The 27,866-nt window shown below is 38.9% G+C and overlaps 2 protein-coding genes across 3 annotated transcripts; both read right to left on the bottom strand.

The window, feature by feature from the left end:
- Positions 1–560: 560 nt before the first annotated feature.
- On the bottom strand, positions 561–7,443 carry LOC133660665 (chemerin-like receptor 1). Of its 2 annotated transcripts, none has more exons than XM_062064244.1 (2): positions 7,428–7,443; positions 561–1,864 (listed from the first exon to the last, which is right to left on the bottom strand). In XM_062064244.1, exon 2 carries the CDS (start codon positions 1,852–1,854, stop codon positions 742–744), a length of 1,113 nt encoding a protein of 370 aa, XP_061920228.1. In that variant the 5' UTR covers positions 1,855–1,864; positions 7,428–7,443; the 3' UTR covers positions 561–741. The 2 variants fall into 2 exon arrangements, with proteins under 2 accessions (XP_061920228.1, XP_061920227.1); XM_062064243.1 differs by having other exon boundaries at positions 561–1,867; positions 7,428–7,440.
- A 7,634-nt stretch (positions 7,444–15,077) lies between these two features.
- Positions 15,078–20,160, bottom strand: LOC133660664 (chemerin-like receptor 1). The gene is made up of 2 exons (XM_062064241.1): positions 20,101–20,160; positions 15,078–16,422 (listed from the first exon to the last, which is right to left on the bottom strand). The coding sequence occupies exon 2, from the start codon at positions 16,409–16,411 to the stop codon at positions 15,269–15,271; it is 1,143 nt and encodes a 380-aa protein (XP_061920225.1). The 5' UTR covers positions 16,412–16,422; positions 20,101–20,160; the 3' UTR covers positions 15,078–15,268.
- Between the last annotated feature and the right edge of the window lie 7,706 nt (positions 20,161–27,866).

Below are 27,866 nucleotides of genomic sequence, written 5' to 3'. Positions count from 1 at the left end.
TCCGGTGATAATGCTACTTGATAATAAAACTTAAGATACAAAGAATTGCAGTTTATTTGCGGTAATGAAAGTGGAGCGGCTCCACACTGTATGGATACACATAATTAGCTGGTAGCTGCTTGTCAGCCAGAGGGGATCGGCATTTGTGATCTGTGATAAAATGCAGTAATCGGCAATGGCGATCACATACTTTTTACAAAAATCATACGATACTGATCAGTGGCCAATCAATTGGCACATCCCTACTAGTTTACCCATGTTATGGTTTTGTCTTGTGTTTAGTGGTGTTTGGTTCCTACTTCCCCGCAACCCTGAAAGGGATAAGTGGTAGAAAATGGATGGATGGATGGATGGTTCCTAGTTTGGGTTTTTGTATTCAAAATCCGGAACTTGAAGCGTGGCGATTCAAACACCTTTTTTCTCTAAAGTAAAGCAAACAAGTGAGTGAGATGGTAGATTTGTCTTATGTTTAGTTTTCACAAACAGGCTTTAGGGACACATATTAGATTTATAACAAGTCAGTTTTGTTGAAAGGGTATCTTTAATGCACTACACCTGCTTAATTCGGAAAGTGTTACAGGAATTTTTTTGCAGTGAACTAGTGCTGTAGAAATGACGGTTTGGTGAGTGTCCAAAACAAAGTGAGTGCATCTTAAAAGACAACAATACAAACTATACAGGGACACTAATAATATTTCTATTTGCACTGAAATAGTTCAATATTTGTTCACAATTCATCACTCATATTTCAATATTTTCATTGCCTTGACTAGTTTCAACTGTCTTTGACTCTGCATGAGAGCTCTCTTCCTGGAAAGCATTCTCCAGTACTTTCAGGATGGATTTACAAACTCTATCCTTGAAATCTTGGCCCATGAACACATACAGCAGTGGATTAAGACAACTGTTGATAAAGGCCAGGCTAGTGGCTATGGGGAGCCCAATCGTTATGACATTTTGGAATACTACACTTGAATACCTGTAGCTGACTATCTCCATTAAAACAAGAGTGTGAAAGGGAGCCCAGCAGAAAAAAAAGACAATGATAACTGCGGCAATGATCTTAAAAGTCCGACTTGATTGACTGGCAAGGTTGCGATTCTTTCTAAGACGGTGGATTATGGCAGCATAACAGGAGATGATGGCTGTGAAGGGGATAGCAAAACCCAGAAGGAAGCGGGTCACAGTCAGAGCCTGAAGACGAAGCAGTCGGAGGTCATTCAGATGTGGTGTGAGAAAGTCATCAGAAAAGACAAAATTGTTGAAACAGTTGATAACGTCTTCACTAAAAAACGACGGTCCCGTGTCCCTGAAGACGAAGTACGGAGTGCTCAAAATCAGAGCCAGCACCCAAACCACCACACTGACACGGGACGCCTTCTGGACACTTCGGTGGTTTTGAGCCCAAACGGGCCACACCACGGAGACACATCTGTCGATGCTGATCACCATCAGGATGTAGACGCTGGCAAACATGTTGAGAGCGCTAACTGCACTACTCATCTTGCACATGAACTTGCCGAAGGGCCAGTGGAAATTTAGAGCCGTGTACGTCACGCTCAAAGGAAGGAATGCTGTGAAGAGAAAATCGGCCACGGCGAGGTTGAGGAACCAGACTGTGTTGACCGTTTTCTTCATCTTGAATCCAGTTACCCAGATAACCACGCCGTTGCCCAGCACTCCGAGGACAAAGGCGAATGAGTAAACGATGAGAGACATGGTGTTTAGAGACCGCCTCAACTCAGTGTATGGATCGGTTGTATGATTCCCATAAATGTTGTCATACTCTGAGAAATCTTCCCCTGTTACACCTGTTTCATTGACGCGAGAGATAGGTGTAGACATAATCTCCATTGTCTTGAACCTGCTGGAAAGAAACAAATCAGATGCATTATTTTCTTTTAGTGCAATAGCCTTAAATCATAGCTTATGATGTTGCTGTTCACAGAGTATAAGCAATTACGCAACATTGCTGCAAGTTCCTCTGTCGACAGTATAGATGTTACTTCATCATTTCATTATTTCTGTATGCTAACCAGCAGAGTGACCACAATAATGCTCTAATCACTATAGTTTGTAATGACTTCAAACTGTATTCCTGTCCATCAATAAAGGAGTGCCTCAGGGTCTGGTTGTCAGCACTCTCACACCTGTACTATGATAATACAATTTTATTGGGGACTTTTATCTATCCACTAATACCGCTTTTCCTCATTATGGTTGTGGGTGAGCTGGAGCCTATACCAGCTGGCTTTGGGGAGGGAGGCAATGTACACCCTAGACTGGTCACCAGTCAATCAAAGGACACATATAGACAAAAAATATTCATACTCAGAGTCACACTTATATTGTAAGCGAGTGAATTAATTTAGACAATTCCGGTTCCAAGTCCAGTACCTCGTTTCGATTCAGATTCCCAATGAGTCTCGATTCTCTTAAGAGGCAGGGTCAAAAATGTACTATTGTCACAGGCCTAATTTCAAGCAGTATGTAAATACAGTATAAATCCTTTGAACTTGAATATAAATGTTATTACGGTTTCTTTCCCCAGGAGTACACTTTCACAAAACGTTCACTTTATATTTGAAAACATCATAAAAAAACATTTACACATATCATTTTGTTGATATGTTGGAAATGGAGAAGTTCCGATCAGAGTTTCATGCTGCAGATTCCGATAATGAAATAAAGTAAAGATACCGATTTAATCACTCCATCCATCCATCCATGTTGTACCGTTTGTTAATTTCAATCATATAATGATACTATTCATGGTATCAACATTGTGAATTTATGGATCAATCTGTCTTCCTCTTATGCGTACGTATGCCTGAGAGTGGTTGCTAAAAAACAACAAAACAGCTGAACAGTTGTTGTTATATTATGCTCACTAGACTCCTATTAATCTATCTGTTAATTTCCTGTAAATAACTGCTTATTTTCTGATGTAGCATGCTTCCAATTGCAAATCTTAAAGATAACTAAGCAGTTATATTTTGTGTTATTTCAAGCTAGTTTGGCGGCTAGCTTAGCTTTTAGCATGCATGCTGCTGTTTGCTCTTCCCCTGTGTATAACATGTTGAGCTTCGTCCTCCTGCTTCAGTCAAATTGCAGTTTATTTGCTGAAATGGAGGACTATTGACATGGAGGTGCGGCTCCACACAGTTTATGAAGAACTGGAGATAAACAGTTTACTGCTTAGCCACCTCTTTGAGCATATAAACTTGGAATAGACATTTAAAACAATTGAATGCACGATGCCCTAATTATAGGAAATATAGAGCAGTGTTTTTTAGCCCATAGGGCGGGGCCCATTTTTGGACCACGAGCTGTGGACCATATTGGCTGCAGCGGTACTCAGTTGTAATACACTTTTCCACCACTTGTGGCAGTAAAAGACAATATCAAACAAACAGCAGAAGGTAGGTAAAGTCATAGAGAAGTTGCTTAAAGGCCTACTGAAACCCACTACTACCGACCACACAGTCTGATAGTTTATATATCTATGATGAAATCTTAACATTGCAGCACATGCCAATACGGCCGGGTTAACTCATAAAGTGCAATTTTAAATTTCCCGCTAAACTTCCGGTTGGAAACGTCTATGTATGATGACGTATGCGCGTGACGTCACGACGGCAACGGAAGTATTCGTACCCAATGTGTCACCATACAAACTGCTCTGTTTTCATCGAACAATTCCACAGTATTCTGGACATCTGCGTTGGTGAATCTTTTGCAATTTGTTTAATGGACAATGGAGACTGCAAATAAGAAAGTTGTAGGTGCGATCGGTGTATTAGCGGCGGACTACAGAAACACAATCAGGAGGTTGTGTTGTGTTTGAGCTGGATAGCAGACGCACTACTGTGAGTACAGCTTTGGCTTCCGAACTTTTGATCGCTTGCCCGTACGTGCGTGTCGCTATGTGCATGTCACGTACGTAACTTTGGGGAAATATATGTTTCTTGCCGACTCTGATGGCGGCTGGGGTGTCGTCGAAAGCTACAACGCCCGCCGCCGCCGCCACTCCGTAGTTAGCTTCAATTGTTAAGCTTCGCCAAGCTGGAAATTATTAACCGTGTATTTACATGTTCATGGTTTAATAGTATTGTTGATCTTCTGTCTATCCTTCCAGTCAGGGTTTTTTAAAATGTTGTTTCTATCTGCATTTGAGCCCGATGCTATCACGTTAGCTCCGTAGCTAAAGTGCGTTAACGATGTATTGTCGTGGAGATAAAAGTCACTGTGAATGTCCATTTTGCGTTCTCGACTCTCATTTTCAAGAGGATATAGTATCCAAGGTGGTTTAAAATACAAATCCGTGATCCACAATAAAAAAAGGAGAGTGTGTGGAATCCAATGAGACCCTGTACCTAAGTTACGGTCAGAGCGAAAAAAGATACACCCTGCACTGCCTCTCTAGTCCTTCACTCTAACGTTCCTCATCCACAAATCTTTCATCCTCGCTCAAATTAATGGGGTAATCGTCGCTTTCTCGGTCCGAATCTTTCTCGCTCCATTGTAAACAACGGGGAATTGTGAGGAATCCTTCCTCCTGTGACGTCACGCTACTTCCGGTATAGGCAAGGCTTTTTTTTATCAGCGACCAAAAGTTGCGAACTTTATCGTCGTTGTTCTATACTAAATCCTTTCAGCAAAAATATGGCAATATCGCGAAATGATCAAGTATGACACATAGAATGGATCTGCTATCCCTGTTTGAATAAAAAAAAATCATTTCAGTAGGCTTTAAGCGCGAAGAATATGACTAAAGTAGTGAACTTTAACTTTATTGACAGTTTAGTTAAGAAACGTTTATTATCCATTACTATTTAGTTCAAATGTATTTTTTTTAGCACTGTGTAAATGTATTTAAATTGTATATAAAACATTTTTTTTATGAATTCTTTATTTTGCAGTTTATTTGACTAGTATTTATTTTTGTAATGAGCCTCACCTAAGGCTTAATAATAGTCTGCAATTAACACATGCTTTTATATAATTTGAAATAGTTTATCCTGTAGGTTAGATATAATTATTGAGTATGATTAAAATCAAGAGTAAGATTACTAAGTCAGTGTTAATGTTAGAGTGGGCCCCAGCCCCTTCTGTAGTGGAAAAGTTGGGCCCAGAAGTCAAAAAGGTAAAGAACCCCTGATTTGGAACAGGGGTGTCTGAAGTTTGGCTTAAGGTATATTCTCAAAATAAAATAAATAAATACATTGTAATAAGAAAAAGTTTTTTATACTAATAACTAATAATAATACACTTTTTCACCTTTAACACAGAGTTTTGTCAATAAACATGTATAGAAATATGTCTATGAATGTTCTCATTCATCCAGGTCATTGTCATCTCAGTGCAATCAATTGATCATAACTGGACTGTTTGGTTTGTCTTGGAGTATGTTTCGCCTCTAATCCGAATAGGCTTCATCAGTTCATGCTCATACACTTAGATTGGTCAGATTTAGTCCAATGGTTGGTGCCAAAACCCCAAATGTTTATACTACAGAAAACAAAGAGGGTGTGCCTGGGCAAGGATGATTTCGCTATTGTAGTGAGAAAAACAACCGTTTTGATGCAAACGAGCAATCCTACTTTCCAAAGCCAACAACAGTCCTTAAAGTGTAATTTCTTCTTGTTAGTATTGAGGTATTGTGTGGCATTACTGTTATTCTAAGTCCAGTTATTTGTTGGAGGCTTAATTGCAGTCTTTTAGGAATGTTTGAAAGGACAGTGTTGTATGTGTGAGACAGGTGGTGTCGCAGACCACCTCTTTTGATCAGGCATGGTTTTTCAACCTTGACATAGATGGCTTCACTCACTCCTCTTTCATACCATCCGTCCTCCCTGTCCAGAACTCTGTCTAATCCTAAAAGAATCTGCAATTTAGCCTCCACCTTCTGTGACCAGAATGCCATTTGTGTCATTTGTTTACAACTGAATGGCCACGCGCACCCCATAAGGGACAAGCGGTAGAAAATGGATGGATGGATGGATAAATGGAATGCTTACGGGGGGACTTTGACTTTTTTGGGACTGGTAGTAGTCGATCCACAGCAATCGTTCTGCCACACAATACCTCAATGCTAACGAGGGGAAATTACACTTCAATGACTGCCTTTGGCTTTTACAGTAGCATTGCATAGCATTAATTGGGTATTTAGAAAAGCGCTATATAAATCCCAGGTATTATTATTGCTTGTTTGCATCAAAACAGTTGTTTTTCTCACTACAATAGGGCGGACCATCATTGCCCAGGCACACCCTCCCAGTTTTTTGGTGTATAAATATTTGGGGTTTTGGCACCAGCCGCTAGACTAGATCTGACCAAGCCTGATGACGCCTACTCGGATGGGCGAAACATCTTCCAAGGCAAACCAAACAGTCCAGTTGGGATCGATTGAATGCCCTGAGATATATAGAAATATAATTTAAAAAAAAAACATTTTTACAGAATTAATTAACAAAATGGCCCCTAGATGCTTTGACTTTTCAGTATGGCATCATAAAAAAAGGAGTTTTTAAGGTAAAAAACTGGCAGCTCAGACACCAGAAGTGTACCGTAAAAACAAAAGTGGCACCAGTTTTGGATTTTCAGTAATTTTCTGTTAAACACAGCACATTTTAAATCTACATACAAGTCAACCTAAAAGTCAACCTAAAATTGACATTTTTAGACTGTGGGAGGAAGCAAACTCCACACCAAACTGATCTGACAGAGATTCAAACCCAGATCTCCTGACTGTGGGTCAGTTGTGCTAACAACCGTCCTTACTGAAAATTTCTGTTTTCAAATGTATTTGTGGTGAACAATTAGGTGTAGTCATATAGGCAAGGCGAGGCAATTTTATTTATAGAGCACAATTTGTACACAAGGCAATTCAAAGTGCTTTACAGAAGAAAAAAAAAAGGCAAAAATAAAGATTTAAAATAATAATTTTAAATTAAAATCTGAAAATACAATCATTTTAATCAATTAAATTAAATTAATTAATTAAAATCATTAAAATACAGTAGATATACTGTCTAAGGTGTGCAACTTTCAGGCAAGTCACTGGAACATTGTGTGAAAAAAAAATCTTTAGTCCAATTTAAATCTTACAATTGCCTAACAAGGTTAATTTTTTCTTCACAAAGGTAAAAAAACTGTTAAATACTTTTACCTGCAAAATGATCTTTTTTCCATGTCGTCTCTCCACACTTGTATTTCAATACAACTTTTTGATATCTTTTAAACGTGTACATAGTTTGATGTGACGTTTAATAAGTGTTATCTTCTTAAAAACGACCAAATTTTTTAGATTTGTACTAGTAAACTACAGACGACATGAATTATTTCACACAGACGGAATCTATGTTTCCCTCCTAATAAAATATATAATTCCATCGGTATCAAAAAAACCCCCAAATGCACTGTACCTTTCTTTGAGCTCTCCGGTTGGGTTAGGACATGTCCAAAGAGGAAGTAGCCCCATTTAAATCTATTGCGCTTATTAAGCAACAGTAGTGTGATGACACTACTCACTCGGAGGTGATCAAATCATGATGTGCAGCACATTAAAATGATTGACTTTTTAGTTTTCATATATTGTAATTCTAAAAACAGCTTTTTATTAAATGCATTCACTGATAAGCAAATCAAAAAATATCTTGTACTATGCTTTTATAACAGCTTGTTGTGTTTAATGTTTTACTTTGAAACAGACACTTCCTGCCTATCCTTGTCTTACTCTCTACATATGTTTTCAATTACTCACAAGTCTCCGGTTTTGCCATCATCATTTTTGCATTCCTTATAAACTCCCACCAACCTCTTCACTTTTCTTGTGTCGTCATGTTCCAGAGACTCTTGTGTCCGTCGATTCAATCTTGCAATAAAAGTCAATAAAAATGTGGAAGTTGTATCTATTTCTAAGATGGCATCAGGTGTCATTTTTACAATGTGTGAAATGCACACATTGGTTAGCACTATTAATGTAATATTAGACTCTTGTTGCTTTACATAATGCTCATTTCAGGAGCGTTTTGAATTGTAATGGATCCCAAGTTTATTTCAATAAATGTATTCAACTCTAACCCAAATCGAGCCGACTCTGCAGGGATAGATCAAGGGTCGCCTCCGTTTAGCGGATATGGTTCGCGGTCTCAATCACCTAGGTCCATTGACGACTCTGACAAAGCTTCCTCAGAGTGTCCTGTTATTACTTATTTTGTCGTTTCTGCTAACCTTGTCACAAGCTTCTGATATTTAATGTAAGTATAGTGTAACATCCATCCATCCATCCATCCATTTTCTAACATATTGGAACACAATATTTTAAGACCAGCTTCATCATAACACTGTTCACTTATGGGCCTATTCTCCCATGTGCTTTGAGGAGACCTATGAGGATTTTCGTCATTTCTGACTTAAACATTTTTGAAACAATGTTGGATACTCGTGTTAAAGCATCAAAACATAAGGTTTCTGAATTTTGGTGTGAGCTTTCACACAGTTTTGGTGCCTCTGTTCGCAGGGTTTTGTATTCTGGCTATGTCATGACATCACAGCAAGGTGGACGTACTTATTTGGATATTTGCTTAAGCTCTCAGCCAGAGAGCTAGGAGCCTTCAAAATTAGCATGCGCATAATAACACCGACGTGCGACATGTAGTGACATAAATGCATTTCGTCATAAAGACTCAGAGGCCCTGTCTATCTTAAGCGGCATAGTTCCTTAAACTAATAACTATTTAGCCTAAACCCTGTGTCAGCCATCGTTTAAGGTTCCCCTCTTTGGGAATTTTGTTACACGGGTAAGTGCGCCGTCTTTTTCTTGAATCTCCGGCTCTTAGTTCAGTATGGACTCATTGATTGTTTATAAACTGAGTTCGGAGAGAAAGAGATGTCAGAAACAACGCACCACAGCCAGTTTCATAACAACCAGTTTCCACTCACAGGTAAACAGTAAAAAGATGGAGGCGAATCATCCAGACATGCCCGTGTTTCTCCTGCTTCTACATGTACAAGCGCTTGTAGAAATCACACATGAATACCTTAAGAGAAGGAAACGCTCGATTGCAGCTATTTCGGATACACCACATCTCAGACGGCAACATAGCAATATTGAGCGACAGTTTTGGATAAGGCCTGGAAGAACGGCAGCCTGGTGGAATATGTTTGTCAACGAGTGTGTTGGGCCAGAGGAATGGCAGCCAAAGAGAACTTTCGAATGTCCAGGTCAGCTGTGATTCGACTTCGCAAAATAATTTGTCCATTTGTCAAAGGGGAGACAATGAGAATGCGGGATACCGTGGATGTGAGATAAAAAATGTAGCGTGTACTTTGTATTACTTGGCCGACGAGGGAAGACTTCGGAAAACAGCACATACATTTGTCATGATCCGTGGCCCGGATCATGTTTTGTTTAGTCATGTTCTGTTAGTTTTGGACTCCCTTAGTTCCTGTTTTGTCTACTTCTGAGTTTGTTTTGGTCACCATGGGTACTGATTGGTTTCACCTGCCTCTGGTTAGTGTTTGGCACGTTCACCTGCTGTCGGGCAAAGTAGTTGGGAAAGGGCATGTTCACCACTGTGTTACATGGCCTTTCCTTTTAACAACACTCAGTAAACGTTTGGGAACTGAGGAGACACATTTTTTAAGCTTCTCAGATGGAATTCTTTCCCATTCTTGCTTGATGTACAGCTTAAGTTGTTCAACAGTCCGGGGGTCTCCGCTGTGGTATTTTAGGCTTCATAATGCGCCACACATTTTCAATGGGAGACAGGTCTGGACTACAGGCAGGCCAGTCTAGTACCCGCACTCTTTTACTATGATGTTGACGTTGATGTAACACGTGGCTTGGCATTGTCTTGCTGAAATAAGCAGGGGCGTCCATGGTAACGTTGCTTGGATGGCAACATATGTTGCTCCAAAACCTGTATGTACCTTTCAGCATTAATGGCGCCTTCCCAGATGTGTAAGTTACCCATGTCTTGGGCACTAATACACCCCCATACCATCACAGATGCTGGCTTTTACACTTTGCGCCTATAACAATCCGGATGGTTCTTTTCCCCTTTGGTACGGATGACACAATGTCGAATATTTCCAAAAACAATTTGAAATGTGGACTCATCAGATCACAGAACACTTTTCCACATTGTATCAGTCCATCTTAGATGAGCTCAGGCCCAGCGAAGGCGACGGCGTTTCTGGGTGTTGTTGGTAAACGGTTTTCGCCTTGCATAGGAGAGTTTTAACTTGCACTTACAGATGTAGCGACCAACTGTAGTTACTGACAGTGGGTTTCTGAAGTGTTCCTGAGCCCATGTGGTGATATCCTTTACACACTGATGTCGCTTGTTGATGCAGTACAGCCTGAGGGATCGAAGGTCACGGGCTTAGCTGCTTACGTGCAGTGATTTCTCCAGATTCTCTGAACCCTTTGATGATATTACGGACCGTAGATACAATCATTGGTACTTTAACTTTAACTTAACTTAACTTAAATCAATCATTGGTACTTTAAACTTAACTTAACTTAAATGTAGGCGTTCCCAGTCAAATTGGGGTTTGCACACATTTTCTCCCATCGCCTTAAGTACTTTTGCTCCTACAGGCTTCTGAAGCTGCAATAAGTCTGGCGCCACTGGGAAGGTGATCACACTTGAAACTTGAATCCGCACTAAATCACTATGACAACATACGTACACATGACAAGTACTGCCTGGACTGATAAGGCCTTTTCAAATTTAAAGTGTTATCTTCTACATGGATTTCAGTGACATTCACAAGTTTTAGTAAAACTCCATGTTCCATAATTTCACTCAGCCAAAAAAAGGCATCATGGCAAAGTCCTTTAGATTAGTAATATTCTCGCCTTCATTCACGATTTATGCGCTTGTCTCTCTTTTATGTAGGCTGGGCATGTCCGGCGGCTGGATGGTAGAATTAGAATACGAATAAGAGAAACTTCAAGCGCTCAGGCAGAAACGTGACAATGAGGCCCTTAGCCATTCTTTAACCAGACTGCAATGTGCCAGTCACAATTATAGGTTAAGGGCTTCCTGACATGTTAGAATATCATGTCATGTATTGGTATTAGCCCATACAAGAGACTAAAAATCAGCAAAGATGAACAGAGCCAGACATAGACTAAACAAAATACACAGCCAAACCCAAATGATGCCCGAAAGCGCATGACCCTTTATGAGATTATGGACGGTTTTCAAAAACAATATTTACATGACAGACATAAAATTTCGGGATCCTTGGACGTGGCCAGCACATACTGGAAATATGATCTTCACGAATGGAACAACGCAGTGTACCGCCATCTTGACTTTTGGTGGAATAGCAGCAGACTTCATGATGCATTAGATCATAGGGTATCTAATGACCTGAGAGCCACACAAGACATTTTCAAACTTGTGAAAAACATTCTTAGTCAGCATTTTATGAAACAAGAACCCAAGACCAGACAAGAAATGACACTGAGAAATAACCCAGTGACAGTGTTTCAGGAAACTAATAAAGGCAGGAAAGAACACTTATACACACACTCACCTCCAAAATAAACATACAATAAACATTACAATATTCACACGATATTAATGATTGGAACATTCCGTCAAACGCAACACAAAAATCGTTATTTTGCTCTTAAACAAAATCGACATAATTTAAAGTTTAGGACTTACACTAATATGCATAATCATATATTGCAATCTGTCAATTTAAAAACAACAATGTGATCCAGGGTTTCTTCTAGTTGCCCTTGGCTGGCTGTAATCTGAGAATGAAAAGTAATGCAAAACACCCCCTGCTGGTTAAATGAAGAACACAACAAAATTGCAGCAATTGCACTGCAAACAGTTCACATGAGAGACAAACATTGCATTAATATACTGTACATATAGTGGGTGATGTCAAAGAATGCATTCAGCCAACTTGTATCCGAGGGTATTTTCTACCAGGTTTAGGTATATTATGGAATGTAAATGTTAAAAACAAAACCTAAATTAAAATTATAAAAACATGCAATTTTTTATTATTGTGTACATATTTTGAAATAGAAATCATGTAAATATTCTTATCAGATAAATATGCAACACAATACCACAAATGACCCTTTAAAAATATGTAGTTGTTTGTAACTATACATGGCCTTATTTAGACAAACTGTACTGTATAGCTTTGCATTATTCATAACCAACATTCATATGTTTTCTACCCTGAAGCTTAATTTATCATATTATTTTTGTTTTGGGATAGGCTCCGGTTTACCTGACCCTATTGAAAATAGATGGATGGATGGATATTTGTTCAACCTAAAATGGAAACAAACCAACTTCTGGTAATATATTTTTACTGATGGGAAAAAAAAAAAAAAGTGAATAACATGTACATTTGGTATGCCACTGTGGTCACAAGAGAGAATTTCAAACATTAGCTTCAGATCATGAATCTTTTAACAAACACTTTTACTGTACATACATACTGTATTTATCCTTTACACTTTTTTACATTAGAAATAAGCTTTAATATACAAGTAAAAAAACAAAAATAAAGAAGATCTAATGATCACAGATAAACTAAAAAAGGGATCAATGGATTGAATTAAATGTATCTTGCAGCCTTTCACAAAGGAACATAACTAACATGATGATGCACATATATTAGTCTGTTTACATTAAGCCATGAAATGCCAATAAAAACACCATGTATTTAACAAACTAAAGCATATACATGTACATATAGGAGTCTATATTGGAATCAATACCTATTTTGGGGGTAAGGAATAAAGACATACATTTTTGTATGTGGCACTTTTTCATAATTTATTAACCCTTAACACATTTGGACATTTCATGGTATAAACTACCTTAAAAAATAAGCCTGCTTTTTCACCGAGGTCTTGTCAAATGACAAATGTTGTTTTACAGTAAGTGTTTTTACAAACTATACTACATAATTTTTCCTGGTGTGTAAATAAATATCTATTAAATACTGTGAAATCCAGTAGCGAACACATCCAACTGAACCTTGTTTCTACTGTCAGAAATAAGTTAGCACTGAATCATAATTCCACATGCCAGGTCATTGTCATTGTCTTAAGCGTAGTTAGCAATCATACTGACGGACAATGCTGCACTTCTCTTAGTACAAAAAACACACATTTCAAGATGCATCACAGCTTGGTTACAATATTTTGAACTCTCAGCTTAATCAAATTGTAAAAAAGATATTGACAGCCAATGTAAATATCAGTGACATAACAACTGATAAATTATGATTAAACAATCATATTTCTGAGATGCTGTGCAAAATTAGCATCATAACTTCTGCACTGCAGTTTGCTAACTTCATCTCCAGGTGTGTAAGCGACAGGAAGAAAAACTTTGGAAAAAGTAGAGCTACATGTATGAATCTTTTGGTTCCTCTTTTTTTAGACAGGGGTGGAACAATTTCTTATAGTAATATTGTATAATATAGGTGCGGATTAGTAACAGCTGGAAGATGAGGCTTTTGATTCAGTCACTATGTTTACATGTACACACAATTATGTTTAAGGAATACAAATAATCCAGTTTACATGTTAATCAGCATATTACAAATGTTGGTAATAAAGTATTTATGCCAAAACAAAACCAATTGTGTGTTTTTTTCCCCCATCTTGCCTCAGTGTTACATTTTGTTGCTTTGGCTGTATTGCATGTTTCACGTCTACAAATGCATGTTGACATGGTGCTGAACAAACATGCAAGTTTCAGATCAAATATGGTGGCTAATCAAATTGGGATCCATATGTGCACAGTGAAACATTGATTGGTAGACTCTTTGTCTCTTAGCTGACTAAAGTAATTTGCACCTATGCTTCACTCAAACAATAGAGTTTTCATGTTTTCAGGATACTAGACAATTCTGACAACATTGACACTGACTTCCTAGTTCTGGATCCAAACAATATGTGTACTGGTAAAATTACTCCCAAAATAGACACAGTAGTGATTTTAGGCTTGTTTTTTACGAGTTTCAGTACATTTTGGAATGCCCGCTTTTTGCTCCAAAATGTGGGCGAGCCTGCAACAGCCTACTGACGTCACCTTCAGAAAATTTGGAGACAATTTCATTTTGTGTATTATGTGTTTTGGTAGCATCTTCATTATTTCGGAACATATATCGAAGGAATTATAAAATATGCCCGCCAGCTGTATTGTTGCAGGTTGTATAGAAATACAACTAAAGAAGGGGTCAGCCTGCATACATTTCCAATCGATGGGAAAATGAGGAAAGAATGGTACTCTTGTCAAATTGACTCGCGCAAAATAGGACGGACTAAGCAATAGGAGTGTAATTCACAGCAACGATTATAACGCTATGAAATGATTTTAAAAGACTCAAATCAGGAATACCCTTGAGGGGTAAAAGACTGAGTTAGAACCTGAGTCAAAACTTAATCAAAACTTAAACAAGACCTGACCCGGCGATCAAAAACAAAATGAAAAAAAGTTAAGCCGCTAGTATTCTATTCTGCGTCCTCTTCTACTGAAGTTTTCCTTAAGATGCTTGACGAGCATGAGGAAACAGGCTACGGTGTCTATGGAAAAGCAGAGAAGTATGTAAATGGTGATTTCTTTTTTGCACATAATGTTAACCACATCAGTTTTGAAAACATGCAATTAAGAGATCAAAACAATAGTTTTACACATCTTTATCCACACTGTCTATGCGGTAAAATGGGCTCCAGTTCTGTAGATGATGTCACACCAAGAGGGTGCGACATAACAAGTCTGGCAATGAAAAGGGAGAATTCCAAGTGCAGTTAGTTGTCTACCCATTACTCAAAAACGAATTGATATTATGGGAAATGATGGCCAGATTAATTTACAGGAACAAATATATTGAGAACTAATTAGTGAAATGTTGGCCATTTTGAAGGATATCTATCATATAAAATGTAAAACTCTACCACCGGACCCAGACAAATCCCAAAATCCTTTGCGACTTGCACAGTGAGCATGTGCAATACTGGTAATATGACCAATTTATGTGTTTCAAATTAATGCAGACATGTGCCAGGGTCCAAACTGTTTTTTACTCATCGTAAAATGACCTTACATCTGAAAGAGTGTTTACATGTATTCCAGTTAATACAGGAATATTGTGTGCATGTAAACGTAGTCATGGAAACAGAACAGAATACAATGTTTATTTTGTCATATACAATTTCACTGGCTATGTACAATTGGAGTCTTTAGCATGAGCATGGACAGCTTTACACCTCGGCTTCAGAGACTGACTTTTCTTTGCTTCGACTGGTGACCATTGAGTTTGTGTAAGTGTACGAGCGGGACATCTCTTCCTGGAAGGCAGTTTCAAGTACTTTAAGGATGGATTTACGCACTTTGTCCTTAAAATCTTGACCCATGAACACGTAGAGCAGTGGATTGAGGCAGCTGTTGAGAAAAGCCAGGCTGGTTGCTATGGGGACCCCGATAGTGATGACGTGGTCGAGTATGTCGCTCTCATAGACAGACATGTGATTCACCAGCTCAATCAGAGCCAGGATATGATAGGGAGCCCAACATAAGAAAAAAGTGGCGATAACGGCGGCGATGATCTTAAAGGGGCGACTTGATTGGCTGGCGAGGGTTCGATTCCTGCGGAGACGATGGATTATCACAGCGTAGCAGGAGACGATGATGGTGAATGGGACAACAAAACCCAGAAAGAAGCGGGTCATGGTCATGGCCTGATGGCGGAAGAACCGCAGCTGGGTCACGTGAGGTGTCACGTAGTCGTCCGAGAATGCAAAGTTGTTGAAGCAGTTGATGATTTCTTCATTGTTATACGAGGGTCCCGTGTCCCTGAAGATGAAGTATGGAGTGCTTAGAATCAGAGCCAGCATCCAAACGGCAAGACTCACACAGGACGCCTTCTGGACACTTCTGTAGTTTTGAGCCCAAACGGGCCACACCACCGACACGCACCTGTCGATGCTGATCACCATCAGGATGTAGACGCTGGCGAACATGTTGAGGAAGCTGATGGTACTGTTTAGCTTGCACATGAACTTGCCGAAAGGCCAGTGGAAATCCATAGCCGTGTACGTCACGCTCAAAGGAAGGAACGCCGTGAAGAGGAAGTCAGCCACGGCGAGGTTGAGGAACCAGACCGTGTTGACCGTCTTCTTCATCTTGAATCCTGTCACCCAGATAACCACGCCGTTGCCCAGCACGCCGAGGACAAAAGCCAGGCAGTAAACGATGAGAGACATGATGTTGAGGGACTGCCTCAGCTCGACGTGGTCGTCCTTGTAGTCATACTCGTCCTCGTCCTCGTACAACGTGCCGTTCGCAAAGGTGGGCTCTGAACTGTTAATGTTGTAGAAAGGCGTCACGCTCATTAGCTCCATCATTGTCCTGAGACCTGCACCAACAACAAATATATTACTTATTTTAAAATGGTGATGGCCGATACCCCAAATCTTCTTAACAATGCAATATCCAGTAAACCAGAGCTTGTCATCCCTGATATAAATCTATTACCTTATAAATAGGGATGATCCAATTAAGGATTTATGCTATCTCCATAAGTGAGATCGGCTGATACCACTACTGTTACCAATCACATGTATTATGTAACTTTTTCAATGTATTATTCAGTTAAGTGCGATTCACAGTCTAACAATATCCACACACTATTTTAACTAGTTCCTTATTCTCCTTTATTACATACAATTGTTTGAGCAAAACAAAGTCAATAGTCTACAATAACTAAATAAAATAAACAATTATTATCTATTACTCGTTGAAATACGTTTTGCTACCAAAGTCCTCCTGTGTCCAAAGGCTTACTCTCTGAATGTGTACACATGAACAAAAACAATAAAAAAATGATTTCAAGAAAATAAAAATAAAAATCTAATCATTTTAGTATCATTAATATACTGACATTACCCTTAAAGTCGACACCACCAATTAATGGATCAAGCTGCCCTCCTCCTACAGTACATGTCGTGTACTGACTGTGACAATGCTGACGCACCAACAATTGTTGGTATATTATCCTCTATGTTGACTCTTATTAATCTATTTGTTCATTTCCTATTGATAGCTGCTCACTTTTTACTGTAACATAATTCCATCTACACTTCTTCAACTTCACTAAGCACTTTTTTCCCGTGTTGTTTCTAGCTAGTTTAAGTTAAAAGTTAAAGTACCACTGATAGTCACACACACTAGGTGTGGTGAAATTACCCTCTACATTTGACCCATCCCTTTGTTCCACACCCTGGGAGGTGAGGGGAGCAGTGAGCAACAGCGGTGGCTGCGCTCGGAAAATCATTTTGGTGGAGTTATGTACTTAACAAAAAAGGTGAAATAACTGAAAACATGTTTTATATTCTATCCATCCATTTTCTACCGCTTATTCCCTTCGGGGTCGCGGGGGGAACTGGAGCCTATCTCAGCTTCTAGTTTCTTCAAAATAGCCACCCTTTGCTCTGATTACTGCTTTGCACACTCTTGGCATTCTCTCGATGAGCTTCAAGCGCACCTGTGAAGTGAAAACCATTTCAGGTTACTACCTCTTGAAGCTCATCGAGCGAATGCCAAAAGTGTGCGAAAAAGTAATCAGAGCAAAGGGTGGCTATTTTGAAGAAATCAGAATATAAAACATGTTATCAGTTATTTCAGCTTTTTTTGTTAAGTACATAACTTCACATGTGTTCATTCATAATTGTGATGCCTTCAGTGACAATCTACAATGTAAATAGTCATGAAAATAAAGAAAACACATGGAAAAAGAAGGTGTGTCCAAACTTTTGGCCTGTACTGTATATAGTATCCAGTAACAAACGTGTCCACATCATTAAATTTTCTGCATCATGAGCTCAACTTCATGAATTATTGTGGCCACATGGTGTCACCAAAACACAATTATCACTCCACTTTGACTTAAGGACAATATACGTCCATTCCAGACAGTGAAGAATAAATAGTTTACCTACTATTGTTCTCTGTTTGACCAATTGCATTTGATAAAACCTTTTCTAACATTCTAAACTACAAAATAATATACGTATGTGTGATTCCAGCTTGATATTGTATCGGATCAATATCGGTCTTGGCCAATACTCAAGGCTCCAATATCGGTATCATATCGGAAGTGAAAAAGATGCATTGGGACACCCCTATCTTAAATTAGAGAGATGGAACAAAACGTATATTTCCTGCCAACGTGATTATCAAGACGCCATATTTAAACAGTGTTAATTATCAACACAGTATAGCTGGAATCAAGTCATTTCATGTGATTAATTCCAACTTCACATCTCCCACAAAGTAGCAATATATGAGAATAATATATGAGAATCGATAACAGCAAAGCCTTGCTACCAGAGTATTGATATTTTGATATTGATATATGAAGGTAACAATGTTGTAATTTTATGAGAAATTAAGGTTTTTACTCTAAAGCTATGGAGGTTGTTTTCAAGTTACACTTAAGTATCATTGTCTAAATTTTCCATAATCCCATCTACAGACACAAGTGTTGCTAGTAGTTGTGCAGTAAATTATTAAAGACTGCTGATGCTGTGTTTAGGCCGGGTCACGTGGGAATTTTTACATTTACTCAGTAAAACTTTTCTTACTGAACAGTAATCTGACCGTTTATTCATAAAATAACTGCTTCATTCCATTATTGTTTTCCTTTAAAAATGTAACTAACCTTCCTAAGTAATCAATAAACATAAACCGGACGTATAGTGTAGAGTAAAATTGCATTTCTTCTTACCCCTTTTCAGATACAAAAATGGACAGATACTTTGTTATATTTCACAATGTTTTCCGTATTACTTTATGTCTCTCCCACAAAATATGCAGATCTAGCTGTTTTTCTTTCTATGCACATGCTCAAAATATACTTCAACAAAAATGCTCAAATGGAGTTGATTAATCTATGTGCACTTTCTTATATCCAATGGTAAATTGTGTTAACAGGACTGTACATAGAAGAGTTAATGCAATGTCCTGTCAAAGGTCCTTTTAACATCCTACTTGTACACAAATAATAATTCTAACTTCTAACCTAATCGGTATATTTTAATGAACGTTTGACTACGCATTGGCTATGTCACAAACAATTTGAATTTTAATTGGCCTATTATCATTTGATGTCACTTTACTTGCATTTTGTTTGTTCTTAGCATCTGTCTTGTACCAATTTTGTAGCCTTGTTTTTTTGTTTTTTTTTGTTTTACTGTGGAAAGTGCTACATAAATAAAGTTTATTTCCAAAACGTAAAAAAGGCATGCATTAAAATACAGATTGGCATGTATCGTAACATTTTTTTCCTCAGTTAAACTTAACACAGAATTAATTGAAGCACAAAACTCAGTAGCCTAATTAATGCTTCGCAATTATTACACTAATTGCAAGTTTCAAATGCATCAAAAAGTACAATAATTTCTGATGTAGATGTGTCCAGCAAAGAAAAGACACAGTACCTTTGTCCGGTGGCGATGTGCAGCTCTGACCAAACTGACTTGACTGATCCGCGGAAGCCGCACACCCCAGTCGCTCTCGCAGCATGACGTCATTGGCCACATTGAGGCGGTACCACAAGCACCTCTTAGCCCCGCCCATCCTCCCTCCTCCACATGACAATCAAACTTTCTTGCACTCCTCATCTTGTTGTTGAATACTTTCTGACTTTAAGTAAACACAAGTTTGTCCTTCTTTGTTTTTGATGAACGATAACACACACCCACGCACAGGCACGCATAAAGTAAAGGAATTAAGCCTTGCCACAACATGTCTGACTTTATAGGATGCATAACACTCTTTTTTTGTCCTGGGGAAAGTCCACAAGTGAAAAACAGAAGAGGAATCAAACAAAAATGAATCATCAATTGCGGTTTGTGGAGAAAACAACCTGTGCTATAAAGAGAGGATCTGCGTCTTTTCGCCTCCATCAATCACAATGTGTTGTTCCCAGCGTGGGCCGAGCTACTTGTTGCATGAGGTTATGTCTAATTGCTAAGAGTGTTGACTTTGAAACGACATCTGGCCATGTAGGTGACATGCTTGCAATGTACCCTACCTCTGCGAGCAGGGAGAAAAGTCACAGTCGCAGCATCTGTCAATAATTAGGCTGCTCCCGACTCTCCCCTTTGCAGCTGTCCACTCCACTTTGACCACTGCTGCTGGAAGGCAAAACAGACCGAGAGGGACAAATTATGACTTACACACACGTCCCTGGTTTTAGTAGAGATAGTCAGTGAACTGTGTATAGCTCCGACCTTTCATAAAGCACATTAATGGATGGGTGATGGATGGATGGACAAAATGACTTTTTACAACATTTGTTCTCTGTCTCTGTTTTGTATGAACGGCAAAGACACAGAATTAAGTCCCCATAGGACCCAAAGCAGATGACCGAAATTTCACTTTGTTCTATGTATGAGTTTTTTGCACATGAAAATGAATCTGGCTGTCATTTTCCTTAATATCAATTTGTTTTTGAGTAATGGGTCGATAACTAACCGTTCTTGGAACACCCCCTTTCCATCGCCAGACTGGATTACGTTATTTTAATCACTAAATTAAAAGTTTTTGTCACCCTGGTCCATGATCATTTCAAAACTAATATGGTTAACATTATGACAAAAAATAAATATAAATTATAATAATATATACCGGTAGACACAATATTCAGTGCCTGCCTGTCATTAGGCTTTTAAAGGCCTACTGAAACCCAGTACTACCAACCACGCAGTCTGATAGTTTATATATCAATGATGAAATCTTAACATTGCAACACATGCCAATACGGCCGGGTTAACTTATAAAGTGCAATTTTAAATTTCCCGCCACACTTCCGGTTGAAAACGTTTATGTATGATGACGTATGCGTGTGACGTCAATGATTGGTACAGAAGTATTCGGACCCATTGAATCCAATACAAAACGCTCTGTTTTCATCCCAAAATTCCACAGTATTCTGGACATCTGTGTTGGTGAATCTTTTGCAATTTGTTTAATGAACAATGGAGACTGCAAAGAAGAAAGCTGTAGGTGCGATCGGTGTATTAGCGGCGGACTACAGCAACACAACCAGGAGGACTTTGAGTTGGATAGCAGACGCGCTACCGTGAGTACAGCTTTGGCTTCCAAACATTTGATCGCTTGCCCGTACGTGCGTGTCACTATGTGCCGCTATGTGCATGTCACGTACGTAACTTTGGGGAAATATATATTTCTTGCCGACTCTGATGGCGGCCGGGGTGTTGTCGAAAGCTACAACGCCCGCCGCCGCCGCCGTCCCGTAGCTAAGTTAACTTCAATGGCGTCGTTAGCAACAGCATTGTTAAGCTTCGCCAAGCTGGAAATTATTAACCGTGTATTTACATGTCCATGGTTTAATAGTATTGTTGATCTTCTGTCTATCCTTCCAGTCAGGGGTTTATTTATATTGTTTCTATCTGCGTTTGAGCCCGATGCTATCACGTTAGCTCAGTAGCTAAAGAGCTTCGCCGATGTATTGTCGTGGAGATAAAAGTCACTGTGAATGTCCATTTCGCGTTCTCGACTCTCATTTTCAAGAGGATATAGTATCCGAGGTGGTTTAAAATACAAATCCGTGATCCACAATAGAAAAAGGAGAAAGTGTGGAATCCAATGAACCCTTGTACCTAAGTTACAGTCAGAGCGAAAAAAGATACGTCCTGCACTGCACTGAAGTCCTTCACTCTCACTTTCCTCATCCACAAATCATTCATCCTGGCTCAAATTAAGGAAGTAATCGTCGCTTTCTCGGTCCGAATCGCTCTGGCTGCATTGTAAACAATGGGGAAATGTGAGGAGCCCTTCAGCCTGTGACATCACGCTACTTCCGGTACAGGCAAGGCTTTTTTTAATCAGCGACCAAAAGTTGCGAACTTTATCGTCGATGTTCTCTACTAAATCCTTTCAGCAAAAATATGGCAATATCGTGAAATGATCAAGTATGACACACAGAATGGATCTGCTATCCCCGTTTAAATAAAACAATTTAATTTCAGTAGGCCTTTAATGGATGGGTGTTGATGGATGGATGGACAAAATGACTTTTTGCAACATTTGTTCTCTGTCTCTGTTTTGTATGAATGGCAATGACACAGAATGAAGTCCCCATAGGACCCAAAGCAGATGACCGAAATTTCACTTTGTTCTATGTATGAGTTTTTTGCACATGAAAATGAATCTGGCTGTCATTTCCCTTAATATCAATTCGTTTTTGAGTAATGGGTCGATAACTAACCGTTCTTGGAACGCCCCCTTTCCATCGCCAGACTGGATTACGTTATTTTAATCACAAAATTAAATGTTTTTGTCACCCTGGTCCATGATCATTTCAAAACTACTATGGTTAACATTATGACAAAAAATAAATATAAATTATAATAATATATAGACACAATATTCAGTGCCTGCCTGTCATTAGGCCTTTAATGACAATTGTAATGCTTTTTCTTGCAAAACCCCTGAGTGTTCCCACCCTATGTGAAGTATTTCAGCATTTTCTGAAGCACAACTGGATAAACATCAGTAAAAGAGGACGCAAAGTAGAATCGCAGCGGCTTACCTTCTTTTCCTCTTCTTTTTGAGCGCCGATATCCACGGCGTAGCTTGTGTCCCCTGCTGCGAGCATGAAGTGTACACTTCTGTGTTGAATACTATAAAACTTCTTAATGTAGCCATGGGTGTGTCTGCTCCACACCAAATATCAGTGAAACCACTGCATCCATGGAGGCAAACAAAACACTGGTGTCTGCTTTATAAAAAGCTGCTTGTAGCTTTCTTATTATTCATTCCAGCTCAGTGACATTTTCAACAGCTGTTTAAAGGCCTACTGAAATTAATTTTTTTTATTCAAACGGGGATAGCAGATCCATTCTATAGATAGATAGATAGTGTGTCATACTTGAACATTTCGCGATATTGACATATTTTTGCTGAAAGGATTTAGTAGAGAACATCGACGATAAAGTTCGCAACTTTTGGTCGCTGATAAAAAAAAGCCTTGCCTGTACCGGAAGTAGCGTAACGTCGCAGGTTGAAGGGCTCCTCACATTTCCCCATTGTTTACACCAGCAGCGTGAGCGATTCGGACCGAGAAAGCGACGATTACCCCATTAATTTGAGCAAGGATGAAAGATTTGTGGATGAGGATCGTGAGAGTGAAGGACTAGAGTGCAGTGCAGGACGTATCTTTTTTCGCTCTGACCGTAACTTAGGTAAAAGGGCTCATTGGATTCCACACTTTCTCCTTTTTCTATTTTCTATTCAACCATCGACGTCACGCGCAAACGTCATCATACATAGACGTTGTCAACCGGAAGTGTGGCGGGAAATTTAATATTGCACTTTATAAGTTAACCCGGCCGTATTGGCATGTGTTGCAATGTTAAGATTTCATCATTGATATATAAACTATCAGACTGCGTGGTTAGTAGTAGTGGGTTTCAGTAGGCCTTTAACTCAGTGTATGTAAAGTGTAAGAATGTTATTATTCTTAATTGACTTGCAATACTATGTAGCATACTCACACAGATTAATAAGCACACACACAGATGGGGGTCTAAAGGGGTCCTGTTATGCAAAACTAACTTTTCTTACATGAAGGTACCTGTTTTTGTGTATTTGGGATGCCCATAAGTCCCACGGATTTGAAATCAAACCATTGAGGCATGGCGCAGATATTTATAAAACAATCCTACCTTCTTCAAAACATGCTCCAAACGTTCCGTTTGGAATTTGAGACTTGAGTGACGCATTTTTCCTCAGTTATGTCAGCGGATATCTCCATATATGGTAGAGGTTTACCCAAAGAGCTTTGCTGGAGGCTGGAGCCCACCTTTTATTCAGTTGTAGTCCAAAGTTGTAATCAATAAGTTCTTTATTTTTCTCTATCCTCTTGTGGGGCAGACTATTTCGCACATGAACGTGTATGCTAAATTCCTCAGCTGTTGCTATTTCTAATAAAATGTAGCGTTTAGTTCTAACTTATATCTGTCAGCAGACTTCATATGGAAGTGCTAAAAACTACAACATGGCTGACGGGGTGGAGACACAGTCGAAGGGGGCTTGGCCTGTAGAAGGGCTTCAACAAGTAAATAAGACCGCTCACAAAACACCGCATCCTGAAGAGAAAATCAGAAAGAGCTTGAAGATGGTCTGTAAAACAAAATCTATGCAAAATTTTGACCAAAACACCACTATTACATGTTATGTAAACCACAAGAAAATATTTTAAATGTAGAAAAAAAATCATAATATGACCCCTTTATAGTGATGAATTTGTCAGGACATGCTCCAATAATTCTGGGTCAAATCTTTTATTTTGCATACTCACATTTGAACAAAATGTCACATGAGCACTGATAAATAGATAAGTAACCATCCACATAACTTGAGCCGAGTCGAATGTTTCAATCCTTCAGTTTGAATATAAGCTTCACTTCTGTTCACTTGTGATCACTATGAGTTTGCATATCTATTTGATTCTAAACTGAAAGAGACAGTAACGTACATAATAATCAGTATCTGAAGTAAAATAAAATACATACAACCAGTGTTAGAATATTATAGCAAATAAATATTAATTTATCAAATATTCAGTTAGATTAACACATTTGTCTTGAACTTCATTAGACTTTATTTGAAGAACCGACACACCATATGCGGCCATGACTCTGCCTGACTGTTATTTCTATACATATATCCATATTGTTTTGGTATGTCTAATCCCTTGAAAAGATTAATGTTTCCGAATGTGTAACCCCTAGTAACCTTAAAGAGGAACTGCGATGAAATGTAGCATTCATAGCCCTCTAAAACAACTTCAAAACACTCCATCAACGTTTTATATACACACTGCAAGTCTATATATAATGTAGTAACAGACACGTTCATAACTATATGTAATATTTACAATATTTACCATATTTGAGTCATTTTAATCATTGCCAGAACTAATTGTTTGCCCCATTTATTTGGTTTCCATAGCAGCGTAAGTCCGACAATGTGTGTTCCTACTTTCGGATACAAAACGCTTGTGTGTGTTCTAATCATTACAGACTTTGTTACAAACAACAAAGAGAACTATTTTTGGACAAATGAGGCTTCACAATCTTATCTTTTTGAAGCTGAATATACGGAAGATGAACTGCTGCTTACAGAAGCGAGCACGAAGAAGAGGGTGAAACGGAGCCGACGGAAGCCGATAGAGTGAGGGGAAATTGACTCAAAGCTGCAAATGTGGAATTTGGAGATGAGCTATTTTGACAAAAATGGCATGCTTACCCCAAATAAACCAGTAAAAACCGTCCCTGGCCAGCTGTACCAAAGAGAGAACTGCCCATCAAATGAGTCACACTTTATATTGATCATGATACATGCAGCACGTCATGAGCGTATCATGTCAGACAGTATGTGCTGTACAGTTAGCTGTGTACAAACAAAACATGAAATGTGGGCTAATACTTTACAGATACTGTAGTAATTTTGTTCGTTTTTCGGTCAGTACAGATTGGTGTCTTATCGCATTGAGTTGTGCATTACAAACTCAAACGTGTTTCGTGTTGATGTAGAAGCTAGCTTATTCTTTGCCGTATTTAGCTGCTACGGCTAATAATGAAACATGCTGAAAAAAAGAGTTCCTCAGTGTTCGCTCCTATTATAACAATGTCGCTACAGCTTGGTTGTTATACAGGTTACGGGATTAAATTAAGTATTGTTGACGGTTTTTGAATGCATTTTTAAAGTGATTTAGAGGTAGAACTGATTGCTCCCATTAGTTGTATTGCTAGCCAGCCAGAACGAGACAGTTTTCATATGTTAGAAAGCAAAAAAACCGGAACTTTTGTCTTCTTGTCTCTCATAGTGATTGTGAACAATAGGCAAAATTCAAAAAAAAAGTGCAGTTCCCCTTTAAGCTGTCTTCAAAAGTTAGATAGTATGTATATTTGTACCATGAATTGATTAACGTGGACCCCGACTTAAACAAGTTGAAAAACTTATTTGGGTGTTACCATTTAGTGGTCAATTGTACGGAATATGTACTGTACTGTGCAATCTACTAATAAAAGTTTCAATCAATCAATCAATCAAAGAATGATACATAGGTAATTTTTTTTTGAAAAGGAGAAATTAGCCTCAGATATAAATATTTTTAATTTATAATAATATGTCAAATTTTGGCAGCACGGTGGGCCAGGGGTTAGTGCGTGTGCCTCACAATACAAAGGTCCTGGGTTCGATCCTGGGCTCGGGGTCTTTCTGTGTGGAGTTTGCATGTTCTCCCCGTGTCTGCGTGGGTTCCTTCCGGGTACTCCGGCTTTCTCCCACCTCCAAAGACATGCACCTGGGGATAGGTTGATTGGCAACACTAAATGGTCCCTAGTGTGTGAATGTGAGAGTGAATGTTGTCTGTCTATCTGTGTTGACCCTGTGATGAGGTAGAGACTTGTCCAGGCCCCCCGATCCCAAAAGGGACAAGCGGTAGAAAATGGATGGATTTCTAATTAGTTAAACATCCTTTTGATAAGAATTTCCCTCATTGATAGCCCACCTTCGTGATCACTTGTTGACCATGGACTCTAAACCAGTGGATTTGTCTGCTCTTTTAACTATAAAGACAGAGACAAATTCTTCATCGGGGCTCATTTTTGGCAGAAAATTGCTTGTGGAGCCGCCCACTCATGGTGCATGTGACAATACTTTTGCGGGAGTGAAACCAACGTTGTAACATTTACCTGTGACCTGTTTTAATTCATGCTTGTGAAAACTTCCAGAAGACCCGACCTCTGACTGTTCAACAAAAGAACGTGGGTAAAGTCCATGACAACCAGCGATAAAGCCTATTTTTTGGGAGAAGCACTGCCAGTATGTGGTGACATGAAAAGATCATAATTTATTAATTTATCATATAACAACATAACGTACAGTTCCCATGTATGTTTTTTTACATCAATTATGTTGAAGTAAGCTTTTGTCAGTACTTACTGTATATTCTGAAAACGCCATCGATGTGACATTCATATACTACCGACTCTTTTAGCGGCTAAAAGTGAACATTAAGAACTGATTCCCAACTACTCTCTTATAGTAATTAGTACTTATTTCACCTTAAAGAGCCATTTAAAATGTATGTTCGTTTGGCCAGTGTTAGGTAGCTATGCATAATAGTGCGTCACATTTCTAGAACCCTCTGTCCAGCTACTTGGAAAGGTGAGGCAAGCTCTTGGTAGCTCGCGAGTGATCGTTTGGAGACCCCTGTGGAGAATAACCGTGCACATGAATTTTAAAGTTAAAAAAAGGTCTTCTGAGAACAGGTTGGCATATTTCTGGTCTCGTGGGAATGCTTTTTCTCTTCTTCCACATAACCCTACATTCCGGAAACATTTGGCAGTCAAAGTACATGCCCAAAAAGATGCATGTTGGAATCTTGTGGAAGTTCAAACCAGCACATCCCAAGTGCAATCCGCAAAACATGCAGATAGATCGGTATGTCTCACAGCTGCATGGTGAACTCAAACTGACATGTGTAGCCAGATCTTGAGGGGGAAAAAGTCGTTAAAAGAGTTCAAAATAAAGAGATTTGCTGTAGCCTAATTTTTTAAAAAGCATATGGCGCCTTTCTGACAACACTTTGAAAGGTCGCACTGCCTTTTTAATTTAGTGTTTCGATGTGGCGACGTAAAACCAGTAAAGGCAAACCAGAATTCAAACCTCATGCGGCAGAATTAAAAATCATCGAGGCAAAAGGAAGAAATGTAAAAATATACCCTAACACGAGCAAGTGGAATGCATTGAGCTATGTGGGAG

This window comes from Entelurus aequoreus, linkage group LG11, assembly GCF_033978785.1.
Source record: "Entelurus aequoreus isolate RoL-2023_Sb linkage group LG11, RoL_Eaeq_v1.1, whole genome shotgun sequence".
NCBI lineage: Eukaryota > Metazoa > Chordata > Actinopteri > Syngnathiformes > Syngnathidae > Entelurus > Entelurus aequoreus.
The sequence above is the reverse complement of the archived record's forward strand: the minus strand, read 5'-3'. Positions and strand labels throughout refer to the sequence as shown.